At 42.8% G+C, this 13,892-nt stretch overlaps 1 protein-coding gene across 1 annotated transcript; it reads right to left on the minus strand.

Annotated features, from left to right (window-relative positions):
* Positions 1-1,324: 1,324 nt before the first annotated feature.
* On the minus strand, positions 1,325-6,432 carry LOC120789908 (leucine-rich repeat-containing protein 30-like). Its single transcript, XM_040127116.1, has 7 exons — positions 6,283-6,432; positions 5,497-5,628; positions 3,015-3,128; positions 2,212-2,346; positions 1,890-2,023; positions 1,627-1,675; positions 1,325-1,474 (listed from the first exon to the last, which is right to left on the minus strand). Exons 1-7 carry the CDS (start codon positions 6,430-6,432, stop codon positions 1,325-1,327), a joined length of 864 nt encoding a protein of 287 aa, XP_039983050.1.
* Between the last annotated feature and the right edge of the window lie 7,460 nt (positions 6,433-13,892).

Here is a 13,892-nt window from a genome sequence, read left to right on the forward strand (position 1 = left end):
CTCCCTACAACTCGCTCTACAGGAGCCGGTCTAGCGTGGATCTGTGTCCGGAGCACACGGGCAGAGTCCGGGGTTTCCTGCGGTGGAAGGAGTTCCCCTGGTCACCGAACTCCCTCTGTCTGATCAGAGGTTTTCATTATTATGCAACAATAAGTCCGAAACCGAAAAAACGAAACTTTTTAGCTCCAGGAGCTTTCATTCACGTTTATTCACACGCAGCGGGGGTGGCGTTACACTTCGGGTAAAGAAATGGTTGATGAACAGTTGACATTATCGGCGACTCCACACATGGAGGAGGCAGCAGGAGAAGGTCCGAAATGTCCAGGTGGTCTGAAGACAAACTTTTATTTTATCTCATGTATCTGAAATGAGTGAGAATCTATGGATGAATACACGGACATATTTGTATACATATCCACGCAGGCGTACGCATCCGTGTGTCCGGTATAAGCCTCTGTAGCTGCTCCTTAGTGAATGAAAAAGGGAAAGAAATGTCGGCACATCGTAGAAAGAGAGACCGTGGCCCTTCGGATGGCCTCGGAACGACGAACGCAGGCTGCTCTGAAGCGAAGTGCTGCTTCGGGTGGTTGGTTGCTCTCTGCTGCTGCCTGCAGGACACACTGGGAAACAACAGCCAAGCGATTACCCCCAAAATGATAAGCATAAAACCTACATTAATAGGAAACAACAAAAAGTTCTGAAGAACAGAATTGATAACACCCATAAAACCGATTTCAGTGTATGAGACTAGAACGGAGGGTTTGACAGATTTGATCAGATGTTTGTTTTCAAATTTACAGTTGGCAAAATACACCACATACTTGTATATGGACAGCCCTGTCTTTTTCCCCGGGTTTGTATTTAGCTGGTTTTGTATTTTGGCGGTCTCTGAAACCTAAAGTGCACAGTGATGTTTTAGACAACAGACTTTGCGTTTGTCCCTTTCCTGTTTCAGCAGGACGCAAAGCAGCTCCGCGAGGAAATGGTCTTCACATTTTGTCGTGGAAGAGGCTGACTGGTCTGCGCAGAGCCCTGACCTCAACCCCATCCAACGCCTTCGGGGACCAGCCTGGGACCGATTGAAAAAAGCCGTATGCGAACACGAATGATGGCAGAGTCACGTTCAAAAAAAGGCAGCTCACATATTGCAGTTGAAGTCCTACTAATCTCCCACGTGTTAACGCGGGCGTCATACAGGGATCAACATCAGCATTAAGATGCGAATCTTTGAGGTAGTCAGACGTCACACCCCCACCTCTAATGGCTCTCAGGTTAGAAGGCCACGTCCCCACTTCTACCTGGGCCCCAGGTAGTTAAGACACCTCTACCCAGCTCTCAGGTAGTTGAAGAGGGCAGTGAGCCCCCCCTCCAGCACCTCCTTCACAGGCTTCAGCAGCGGGTTGTGGACGATGTGGAGTCCTTTATCCAGAGGATGGCAGGCCAGCTTCTCCAGTCGGGACAACTGGTGCATCTCCTGAACACACCATCATCTTCATCATCACCATCATCATAGCCATTGGTTTAATTTTATTATACATTTAAATTTTGAACAGTTTTCAAACAGATTTCCATGGATGATCAAAAGTTTGAAAAGTGTCAGTGCAGCTGGTCTGTAAATCACTTTACCTGTGGAACATCTTTAATGTCGTTGAAGTCCAGGTTCAGCAACTCCAACCTGGATCGAATCAAATCAAATCAAATCAAATCAAATCAGTTTGCGATTGGTGTGTGTGTGTGGGGCCCAGCTAGCCGCTGGGTTGACAGTAGCTCTGGTGACCCAGGGTTATGCTGTGTAAGCCACGGTGTGTCATGTTACCTGATGAAGGTGTGGTTACTTTACAAGGTGGGGTTAGCTGTGGAACCGAAGCTATCTGCTGAGGTGAGGTTACCTGGTGAGGCAGCAGAGGGCCTTGGGCAGCGAGTGGAGGCTGTTTCCCTCCACGATGAGGATCTTGAGCTCTACCAGAGCCTGGATATTCTCCGCCAGGTTCTCCAGACGGTTACAGGCCAGATGGAGGAACACCTGCAGGGACAGTGGAGGTGACTGACTGTCAGGTGAAGAAGATGCATCAAACAAACCAACACATTAACCAGGGACACCCAGCATGTTGTGACAGGATCCTTGTCACCTCCTGGTGGAGATGTATGGCCTTTTTTTTATTGCTCCCTGGAGCTGTATTTGTTATTCACTAATGTTCTCTCTGAACGTACCAGAGCCTTCATGTTGTAGACGCAACCCGGGATGTGAGCAATGTGGTTGTGGCTGAGGTTGAGTTTCCTCAGTCTGGTTAGATTTGAGAGAGAAGCAGGCAGCGAGGACAGCTGGTTGTTGGCTAAACTCAGCACCTGAGAGACACAAACACTGTTAGACAGGAAAAAAACAGACTTTAGTCCTCTGTTATTCCAACAGCCTCCGTTTAATTTGGTAAATCCTCCCCCACATCCATGTCCTGCGGAGTACCACAAGGTTCCATCTTAGGTCCTGTTTTATTCTCCTCGTATATGCTTCCTTTAGTCTTTAATGTGAGGAAATACATCTTCTTACACTATAATGCAGATTATACTCAGATGAAACATGGTGATACACGCTGAACGGTTAATCCTGATCCTGGTAATCCCGGGTGGCTAAAGCTTCCATCCAACTAAATGAGTCTGCCCTGCAGACTCTTACAACTCCCCAGTCAGCGTTCTTGGGCGTCCGTCTTTAGATGTACATACCAGCGCAAGCAAACCAGGAGTCATCAGTGTCTCTGGTTTTAAATTTAGTAAACAAATCAACTCCGTTGTTAACAATCCTTTACCCTTTTGTATCTTAGATCTATTGCACAATTAAAATACCTATTGTCGTTTAAGGATTTGGAGAGTTCAGTGCATGCTTTTTTTAAATCTATGTCGTGATTACTGCAGCTGATCCAAGTAGAATCTCTGTGTCTGAATTTGAAAGTTTGAAAGGTAAGCAGAAGAAGGAGCCGTGGTATTTATAGGAGAAGTATTTTCAGCAGTATTTGTAGTACCTCCAGTTGTGTACAGGCTCCCAGCTCTTCAGGAACTTCAGTCAGTCTGTTTCTGTAGGCGAATAAGACTCTGAGTCTCCTCAGCTGTCCAATCTCTGCTGGCAGGCTGCTCAGCTGCACACAACAACAACAAAAAAACAAAAAACAAAACAAAATGACAAACAGTAACAACAACAGCAATGAGACATTCACGCACCGGACAAACATCCTGCGCTCAGATCAGTGTTGTCGTTACTATAAGGTCTAACAAACAACACTAAAGACAATGTGTGAAGAAAACACATTATCGGACTCTTTTGAATGTCACGTTTAAAACCACATCGTGGAAATCCAGACTGCAATTCAAAACTGCAATGTAAAATAACACAAAGTTATCACATCATGATATACTAGGGGATGCTGGCAGCACTTTACTGTTACTGTTGTTCCTCAGTGCTGTTGAACTGAAGGTTGAAGGAAAGAGGAGGAAGGTGAAGAGAGGACACAGGACAGAAACTGGATCCTGGTGGATTAGAGGGGGGGATTATAACCTTTATTTATACAGGAGACACAGCAGCTGCTGGGTGAGGAGGAGGGGGATCACTGCCTTGCTCATGGGCACGCTGACAGACTTGCACCTTAGCCTGTAAAGACTCAGGTGCCAGCTTCAGTTTCATGACGATAATGCAGCATTTAAAAGGTCATTCCACCGATGTTACCTATGAAGATCGGTTCATAGTTACTCCCTCTCAGCCTTGAAGGAACTTTGTCCAGTCTGAGAAAATAACCCTGATTATTAACTGTTTGCACCATCCAGGTGCATTGTGGGAAATGTAGGATCCAGTGTTTTTGGGCTAAAAGTAAGTTTTACTCTGTCTCTCACAAATGTAATTACTTTATGGAGGGGCTGTACGATATCCCTGAACTGGCACTATTTTTTATGTCAACAAAAAACAGCATTTACATAGAAAATACAATCAATATTGTCCTTTTCTCTTTACAGTGTCAGATACACATAGTATAATAATGGTAGATTGGAGAGAAAATTATTTGCACTCCCAAGTTCTAGCCATTTTATTATTATTTTACTTTAAAAGGGGATAATGAGAACGTATAAAAACTTTATTTAATCAGGTAGTCTCGTTGTAACTGAGATTTATTTTCCGAGAGAGACCTGAGAATATGAAACATTCATAAAAAGAACAAACAGCAAACAAAAGTGACACAGATACGGTCGTACAACCACAATTGACAAAGAACTAGTGAAAACGATTAAAGGAGTGAAAAAAAAAACATTATACAATAAAGTTTTAAAATCATAAAGGGGAATGGAGACTGGGGCAGTGTGCATTTCAGATGATTTAAAAGGTACCTGAAAGTAGTTCTGCCCAGATCAGTGCGTACATGTGGAATATCTGAGGTGACGTAGTTATTAGATTGTGTAGTTTCAAGATTTAAATGTGAGATGTGAGTAGTTTTAACAGTGGAGCGTATTAGATGAATAGCATGAGATAGTCATTTCTTCTTGTCAGTGACAAGGTCAGTCCAACTCCGTAATACAAAGAGCAATGATGAGTATGAAATCTGTCATTTGTGATTATTGCACTATGATAAACAGGGTTTAGCTGTTGAAAGCTGCATTAAACCTGAATGAATAATATTTTTACAGTATAGAAAAGATGCACAGCTTTTAATTTTATAAAGAAGGCCTTGTCTGATTTAAATTTTTGAGTCAAATGTTGAATATGATTCTTGAAGGACAGTCTTCTGTTAGTATTTGACTTAGTAAGAGAGGAATTTAAAGCTTAAATGGTAGGACAGTCAGAGGCAGTGGAGGATGTGGAGATCACAACGTACTCGGTCTCATCTGCATCTAAAACAAGTATGTGATCACTGGAAAACATCAATGTAAGACTGAAGATGAGTCAGAGCCTGGACGATATAAAACTGTATCCTCTGCATAAAAAGGATGCTGAAGTACCAATACGGAAGAATAATGTTATTTATATGTAATCTAAATAGTAATGGACCAAGAGCAGAGCCCTGTGGCACCTCATTACTGACGGTAAGAGGGTTTGACTCAGTTGAGCGTAACATCATCTGGACCTTGAGTCGGATTTTATGATTAATAGTATTACCATACACCTCACATTACCCTGTTTAAGTAACTTTGATTTGATCCCAATTTCTCAGACCAGGGCATTGAATGTAATGAAGACAGAGGGACAATATATTGATTGTTAATAGGAATGTTGTCTTAACAAAGATTTTTGTAAGAAAGTGAAATTTTGAGTTAATTAAGATCTTTGTTAGTTGTCTGTTGTCTTCACCAAGTATGTTTCCTTCTGTAAATTATCTTAAGCAGTGAGAAAAGAAAGATGGTATATTTTTGTTTTTTCCATCTCCATGAGTTACGCAGCACTGAAAAAGACAACGGACAAAACCCAGGGACTTTGTAAAGATGTGGGGTTCATTCATGGACCTCTGACAGAGTGATGTTTACCTGGTTGCCCCACAGGTTGAGGACCACCAGGTTGGAGAGCAGAGCCAGCTGAGGAGAAAGATCCTTCAGACTGTTTAGGGACAAATTCAGCTTCTCCAACTCCAACAGCTCCCACAGTTCATCTGGGACCTCCTGAACAACCACAACAGCAACAACAAAAAGACGAATAGGCAAAAGAGCAAGAAGCAAGGCCAGAGTTGGGGGTTCTGTCTCTACCAAGGTCAGGCTTACTGCAGCTACTACCACTGGTTATCCTGTTGCTGCTACCAATACTACCGTTACTCATACTGCTCCTTGTAAAGGCCTGGCTGCAGCAGAAAGTGGAACAACAAAATGTCTCCACGTTTTTTCAAAAATGTGTGACGTAATGATTCTTCCAGAGCTAAACATAAAGTAATGTAGCTGGACAGCTAACTGCTAACTAGCTAGCCTGCCTGTGGGAGGATGCTAGCAATACTCTCTGAGCTTCTCTGTTTTCTCTGTGCTGGTCGGTTTTACATCAGTAAAATGGAAACATCATACACCAACTGCATAAGCTGACACGATTTAAACAGCCAGCTGTGCCGACTTGTGTTGTTAAACTTGTCCAGACCAGACTCTGAAGATGATGTTACTCCAGTTGTGATTCTCCTCATGATTATGTAGGGTAGCAACTAATGACTACTGTCATTGAGGATTAACCTGCTGATAATTTTCTGGATTAATAGACTAATTGTTTGGTCTATAATGGCAGAAAACAGGAAAATGTCTTTTACAACTTCAGCATGACTCCTGCTGGAGTCGTACCTTCAGCCCTCTGCGAGCCAGGCTCAGGACGTTGTATCCAAACTGCTTGACGGTGAATCGTCTGATTCTGTCCGCTGATGTCAGACTGTCCTCCCTCCCCACGCTCCTCTTCTCCTCCTTCACCTCCTCCTTACACACTGCTCCTCCCATCCCTTCCTCCTCTCGTCTTCCTCCAAATCAGATCAGATCAGATCTTATTTTGTTTGCTGTTTTCACCAGACCCAGATCCCAACCGACAACAGCGGCGGTGAAACAGACCGTTACTGCTCAGATGGAATTCTGCTGGATTTGACTGTCCAAGTAGAATCCACGAGTCCAGACGGAATTCTATTATCCAGACAAAATCAGAAGTTTACAATGAATGAACTGTGTAGACACAACTCAACCATGTTGTTCTGTGGTCCAGATGAAACACGGCCTGGTATAACTTATTAAACTGTCCAGATGTTTTTCTACTGTCCGATGAAACTTTGATTTCAAGACGTTATTTTGCCGTCCGCATGCCCAGATACACTGTCCATATATTAATCTTTTGCCCAGGTGTTATTCCGCTGTCCCGATGGACATCTACTGTTCAGAAGTTATTTTACTGTCCACATGTTAGATGTTGTTCACTTGTCCATATGCCCAGATGTCACTGGACTTTCCAGATGATTTATTTCTGTCTTAATTTTATTTCATTAGCAAGATGAAACGCCACTGCCCTAATGTTATTTGATGTTCTATGGGACTCTATTTCCCAGATGTTCTTTTTCTTTCCTGATGTTGTTCCACTATCGAGATGTTATTTTACTGTCTAGATGCCCAGATTTACTGTTGACAAGTTAATCTTATGTCCAGATGTTTTTTCTACTGTCCAGACATTGTCCAGGTGTTACTCTTGTGTCCACAGCTGCAGTGTCTCCACTCTGGGACGAGGACTCTGTTCAGGTTGTTGTCTTTGACTCAGATGAACTCCTGCGGGTTAAAAACAGAGACTTTGTATATACTTCAACTGTGTGTCTGGTAAATAACCCTGCAGCTGTTTTTCACTTTCACGCTGATGTTAATGAGCCGGTCTTAGTCAGAAACTCAAAAAATGACTCCTGCTGTGCATCGCTTTAAAATTTCAAAATTGTTGCCAGATTCAAAGTTTTCTAAACCGAAATTTAAACAAAGATTTGTGCAATATTAAGAGCAGGTTAATTTTTCCAGTTAAATACACCAATTTCAAGTTAATAAGGAGCAAAATCCAGCTGATTCAGTGAGTACAAGAGCAACAGCGTGTGGGAGTTCCTTTCAAACAAATAATAAAATAAACCATTTAAATGCATCAGTGTTAAAACTCTGAACACAAACAACTGAGCAAGAACTTTTCCTAAATTAAAGGTAAAGTTTTAAAGGCACAGGTGGAGTTTTCCATTCAGTTATTCCCGCCTAAAGATTCAGATACAGGTGCACAGTCTCTGGAGGTTCATGAGTATGAGAGACCGCTGAGCATAACATGCTGTGTTCATATTGTCACCGTCACAGACAGATGTTATAGACACTTTAAGACCTGAAAGACATGTCACGTGGATTTCTTACCTCACAAAACATCTGCAGATCTTCACAGCGTTGTAGAGTAGAAGGAGACATTTCAGATGTCCAGGATCCTGAAGAAGAAATCCTGTTCCTCAGAGTCATGAAGGTTGACGTCCAGTCAGGTGGAAACCAGGAGAGTCACCTGACCGGTGACTGACAGATTGATCAGGTTATTGATAAATTCACTGTGTATCTAACAGAGTGTCTGACTTCAGTGTGTTTAGACAGAGAGAGAAGAAACTCTATTTGAGGACGAGCATTGACAGACAACTAGATCAAACCTACGACCAACCCCCAACACACACACACACACAACACACACACACACACACACACACACACACACACACACACACACACACACACACACACACACACACACACACACACAGTTGCTGCTGTCAGTCAGTCAGCTGGTTACTTTGAGTTGCAGACTCTCTGACACCAAACCGACCAGTTTGTTTTACTGTTTAAACCCACAGGTGAGTTTAGAGCTGAACTCACACTGTCTCTCATAATGAGACAGATATTTGAGAGTAGAAACCGTCTGAGGCTAAAGATCGATGGATGAAAATGGAGAAACGTTACTCTTCTTAGATCCTACACATTTGTGGGTTAAATATATGAAGAGGGTCTAACCTCAGACCTCACTATGAGGACATCAGGTCTACGAGCCTATGGGAAAAGATCATGGTCCAAACAAGAGAGGTCCATCTGTTCTTCAGAAGCCTTTCTCAGTACAAAGTACACCAAGTTCAGACTCATCAAGTTCGAGCCAGGAGTCCAGAGAGGTGGTCTGGTGATTAACCTTCAACACAACACCTGTACCTGACTGTACTGTGACAAAGTGATCTCAGGTCAAAGCTCCACCACCAGACTGCTTTCCGTAGTAGGTCCGGCTACACAGCCAACATTCACATTTTACTTATAATGGTAATACAGTCAAATGTCAAAATTGCAGATGGAATCAATCTTTTCATTCCAGGCTTTTTGAGGGCCCTCGACATTTTGGGGCCCTGGACACTTAGTTCCATCATTCCGCTCAAACAAACACCACTGGATTTACGCTATCTCACCAAAGTTATTCTATCCCCTGTTTCAGACTCTGCAGAGACATCGGAACCAGCATCACTTTACCAAAGAGAGAGAACACTTCAGAACAGACAAGAACGAACAATGAGGAAAAGGCCTCTGGATCCCCAGGAATGAGGTCACTTCTTTTAGGGTCCCCAGGGACCAGGTGCGCCATTTCCTTTACTTGGTCAGCCTTCATAGAAATTTTATATGTATTTGCAGAAATACAAATCCAGTCAGAGCAGTACCAGAGTCTGCTCTCTTGCAGATTCACTCAGATGAAGCCTTGGAGCTGACAGTATCACAGCAGAAATAAGGGGTTTATGAAGAGGACATGCAGTGCAGGGCTATGTCCCCCTTTCTCCAAATGTTCCATCACCCCCCCCCCAAGTTAGGCTGACAGCTGCGTGACACTAACTCAAGACGGGGTTTTTAAAACTTGCCCTCCGTGCCGTTAACCTGTGTTGATTCAGTTTATTAACTAAAACTCAAGTTAATTTTAAAATGTCAGCATGTTTGAGTGTGTTTCTCACAGCTGGATGAACTGTGTAATTTGTATGTGAGTGTAGTATTACATGTCCTGCGGAGGTGAATGTAATGCCTTCCAATATAAGTCTAATAATAACTACCATCAGTGTGAAACAGGAGCAGTCTGATGTCTGCTTCTTGCTCTGCAGACTCCAATCATTTCTTTGTTTAACTTCCCATTGTTTTACTTCTACACAACCACTTGTTTTCCTTCAACAAAAGAGGCCAAAGTTGATGTGCATAAATGTGTAAAAACATATATGAATTTAGATGCAATCAGTTGCTAACTGCAGTCCCTTCCACTCAGAAACCAAGTGTGAGAAGGGCTGGAGGGAAATCCATACGTGTAGAATTTCTTCATAAAGGAATTCGATTGAATTTAAACACTTCTCTACTCTACTGAGCAGACGTCCTCGGAGACAGCTTGATGTGTCATTGTGTGTCTGATACTCAGTAATTTGTTACTCATATATTTTATTATTATCTTTGTTCTTATTTTCACCAATCGATAAAGAAGCCAAGCTTGTCAAATGTTAATGTTTGTGTTAAGCTGAGTCCAGACTGCAGTCCACTGCGATCAGCGAGTTGTATGAAGTCCAAGCTCATTGTTGATGCAGCAGCACCACCTGCCGTCCAAACCATCAAACCACAAGCTGAAGTAAAAGAGAGGGAGTAGAAATCCAGGGCCCCGTTTCCAGACAACGACTGGGTCTAGAAATGAGGAGCCTTTCCCATCAACGCTCTTAAAAAAGCAGCACTTCAGTCTGCAGGCTCATCGTAAACATCTTCTGAACATCGTACGTCTGTGGAGGTGAAGATGTCGCTGAAAACATGTTAAAGTAACTGACTGTCAGATGCTGTGTATTAAAAATACATCCATCAGAAAGTGTAAGTGTTGTTAACGAGGCAGAGAGTTGTTTGGTTCGAGATTCTAGCCGAAGCCCTTCAGACCTGGAGTCTGTGACACTGCTGCTTCTTGTCGTTTGGACAGAGGAGACTTTTACGTAAATGGTCCTTAGAGCTTCATTAGACATGAAAGGAGGGTTTTGGAGAGTACCACAGTGCGAAGGTGATATTTGGGCCCATGGTGAGAGAGACAACAGCCATGACTTTTCCGTTCTCTCTGCAGCACTGATGGATCTTAAAACTTATTTTGCTCCTGAGGCTTTAATACCAGACCATCGTGAGTGTGAGGGACGCCCCCTTCCTCTTCTAACTGTGAAACCAAATGTACATTTTCCACATCAGTTTCATCATTTAACATTGTCATAGAGTGAATTCTGCAGCTGTTTACATCAAGTCTGACAGTGCGCATCAATGGCAGGACATCAGGTTGCGACTGGATATTCATTTATTTATCCAGAGTGTTGGCATGAACCAAACCGGTCGGTTTATTACGGTCTTCTGCTCCGGTTGAACTGCGAGGGGAAAATAGTTTTCATGGACTGTTCTGATCTGAGAAGAATCTCCTCAACAGCCTCACAGTGCGTCGTACTTTATTGAACTGATTTTGGCTGAGATAATAATAAAAATCCGATCATCTGAAATCAGCTGTTTCAGGACGGACAGTCAGGCTGATGTGGCGACTTTACGTTAAAGCGACTCCACAGGTTGAATTACCATCAGATTAACATCAACGGTTGCATGAGCTTTACCGTGCAGTAAAGAGTTGATAGCTTTATAATTCGTGTTCCGGGGCGAAAGTTAGTTGAAGGAAGTAAACGTTGATCTATCTGCTGCAGCTCATTCATTCATCATTTCTGTATCAGACCTGCTGTATGAAAACGTGACAAACAACCTATGCGCTGAGACTCCCTCCTCTGCTCCTTGTAGATCTCGGGTCCCTCAGTATGCAGCATTATCAGCAACGTGAAGCATCCCTGCCATTTCCTTGTGTAGCTCCAGTGGTTTCATTGTCTTTGATATTTCATCTTGCAGAGTTCCAAAGCAGAGTCATGCTTTTGCAGACCTCATTCATTCAGCGTCTCCACCCTCCCCTGCCATACTGCTACCGCTTCGACAACAGTAACTCATTGATCGAATCACTTAATAAACTGCAAACCAAACAAACATAAAAAGAGAACAGAAGATACGGAACCTGGAGACGGTGATGATGGGAACCGGCCACTGTTGAATTCATTACAAATGTGTTCCTTTAGTTTTATTTTCCACAAATATCATCACTCATTTTACATCAAATGTCACTTAACAAAGAACGTTAGCATTCATTATAAAAGTATAGACTCAAAATGAAAAAAACAATAAAAAGTTATAGCCTGTGTTTCACTCGTCATCTACGATCATTTCTAAGCGGAAACGCCTCTTAAGCTTTTGAGGGTTGATAAAATGGATTTTACAGTTGCTTTGCTCTTCAGATGCTTTTGAGAAAGAGGAGCTGAACTAAACTTTCAGTGAACTCTTCGTAGTGTTTTAGGGGATGATAAACCCTTAGTTACACATTTTCACCTGCAGCTTTGATTCACTTCATCCAAACGGTTCGGAGGAGGAATCCCTCGATTCAGAGAAATATCTTCTTGTTGAAACTTTACTTTTATGATCAACAAGAAGCACGATTTAAAGAACTAACGATCTCAGTGTGTGAAAATGAAAACGACAAGGTTGGTTTTCAAAACTTGACCACATCTGGGACAATGCAGTCCTTCTACAAACCATGTAACCAACCAAGCTGCGTTCAGAGTTATCACGCTCTTCAAGTACTGTGTAATCACATTACCCACATAGCAAATAATTACAACTATTCAAAAATGCTGTATTATATTCTCAAACAACTGAAACCAAGTAAAATAACAACAAAACACTGAACAACTACACAGAGCACACAACAGGTTTCATCTGGATAAACGTCCATTCGGGTTCTGCGTTTTTATGAACTGATGTGATCCAGCAGGGCTGAGTGAATGTGGTCTGGACTCCTACTCTGGAGGACCGAGGGCATGAGAGGGAAGTTCTGATCCTGTAGTGTCTGAACTCATTACTCGGTCACCATTATGCCCCAGACTTGTCACTGAGACTTTTCCACTCCTCAGAGACAGTGAACGTCTGAGAGTCTCACTTCCTCACAACAGATAAAAGCTGAGCTCCGTTCCAAACCTAAACCCCGTTGCTTCTGCTCTGGATCACCTGCTGATCGAATGGAGCTCATCAGCTCCTGTTGTTTACTGCTACACGTCAAATGGCAGAAGACGGAAATATGTGGACGGAGATGAGCGCGCTGTGTCTCAGAACAGCTGAGGGACAAGGTTTCAAGTTTCAAGTTTTCAACAGTCTGGAGAGTCGTATGAATATGATTCTACGAACGGAAGAGTTTGAAGAGAAAACACCTTGATCCAAAGCTGAAACTAAAACCGAAGAGATGAAGAAATTCATGAGAAGAAAGTATGACATCAGTTCTGAAAAACCACTTCCTGCCATCAAAAAAGACCGACAGGAGACAAAGCTCTGGTTTTGTTGCAAGAGATAATCCGATCAGAAAAAGAAGATGTATCAGGCTGCGGCAGTCATCGGCAGCGCTAAATGGAGGAGAGAAATGAGACCAGTCTTGGCTGAATTCTTGGGCCTCATTTATTCTCATAGCTCAATTAAAACCGCTCGCAGACTTCTTTGCCTCTGAGGAAACATGGAGTCTGCCTGAAGCCTCTTTCTTCCATAACTGAACAACACCTGCCTTCCAACGAGCCTCACATGGCTCACACTAGAGCTCCAGAGAAGAGAATACCTTCTACCGATTCCCACACACAGATGTTTCCGAGGCCCTGAGCCCCAGCAAAATGATCCAAAAACCTCAGGTCCTTCAGGTTTTACTTTATCTAATGACTCCTCCCAAAGCCCCACCTGCTGGTTCATCAAGGACCAGAACACCTTTAATCAAATTCATGTGTTCATCACTTTAGAAACCTATATATTTATATGAATCTGCATAGTTCAACTTAAGTGATCCAAATTATAGGCTATATTATACTTAATACAGCCAAACTATTTGCTGGTGGAAACTTCACAACCCACCCCAAACTGTTAATTAATTCAAAAATGGACAGAAGACGACCACTGCAGTCTCCAGTTAAACCACAGTCTCACACTGCTTCTGTCCAAAATGTGATAAAAACACAAGCTCACATATCAGCAGATTATTGAGCACAGTAAAAACATCCCATCACACTATGGACGACGCAGGGACAAAACGAAGCACACGGTGCCATTAAAGCTGAGGCAGAAGAAGAGTAAAAGTTTAGAAAGCACAGCTGAATAAAAACACGAGTGTGTCTGAAAATGGTGAAAGGTGATTAACAGTCATGTTTCATATTCAAGCTGAAGAAGGTGGAGATTTGTCACGTTGTTCTTCAGTGTGTGTGAAACACCCGTTTTCCTCTCCTCCTCCCTTCCCTCCTCTCTGGCTTCACCGTTGAAGCCCCACCCCTGCGGGACTC

Source organism: Xiphias gladius, chromosome 5 (genome assembly GCF_016859285.1).
Source record: "Xiphias gladius isolate SHS-SW01 ecotype Sanya breed wild chromosome 5, ASM1685928v1, whole genome shotgun sequence".
Taxonomy (NCBI): Eukaryota; Metazoa; Chordata; class Actinopteri; order Istiophoriformes; family Xiphiidae; genus Xiphias; species Xiphias gladius.

Excerpts from the sequence above, each read along its gene's own strand:
- LOC120789908 (XM_040127116.1), bottom strand. The coding sequence starts at position 6,432 with ATGGGAGGAGCAGTGTGTAAGGAGGAGGTGAAGGAGGAGAAGAGGAGC. Across the intron at positions 5,629-6,282 it reads TGGCTCGCAGAGGGCTGAAG|GAGGTCCCAGATGAACTGTG; the intron begins GTACGACTCCAG and ends GTGGTTGTTCAG. Across the intron at positions 2,347-3,014 it reads GAGCCTGTACACAACTGGAG|GTGCTGAGTTTAGCCAACAA; the intron begins GTACTACAAATA and ends TGTGTCTCTCAG.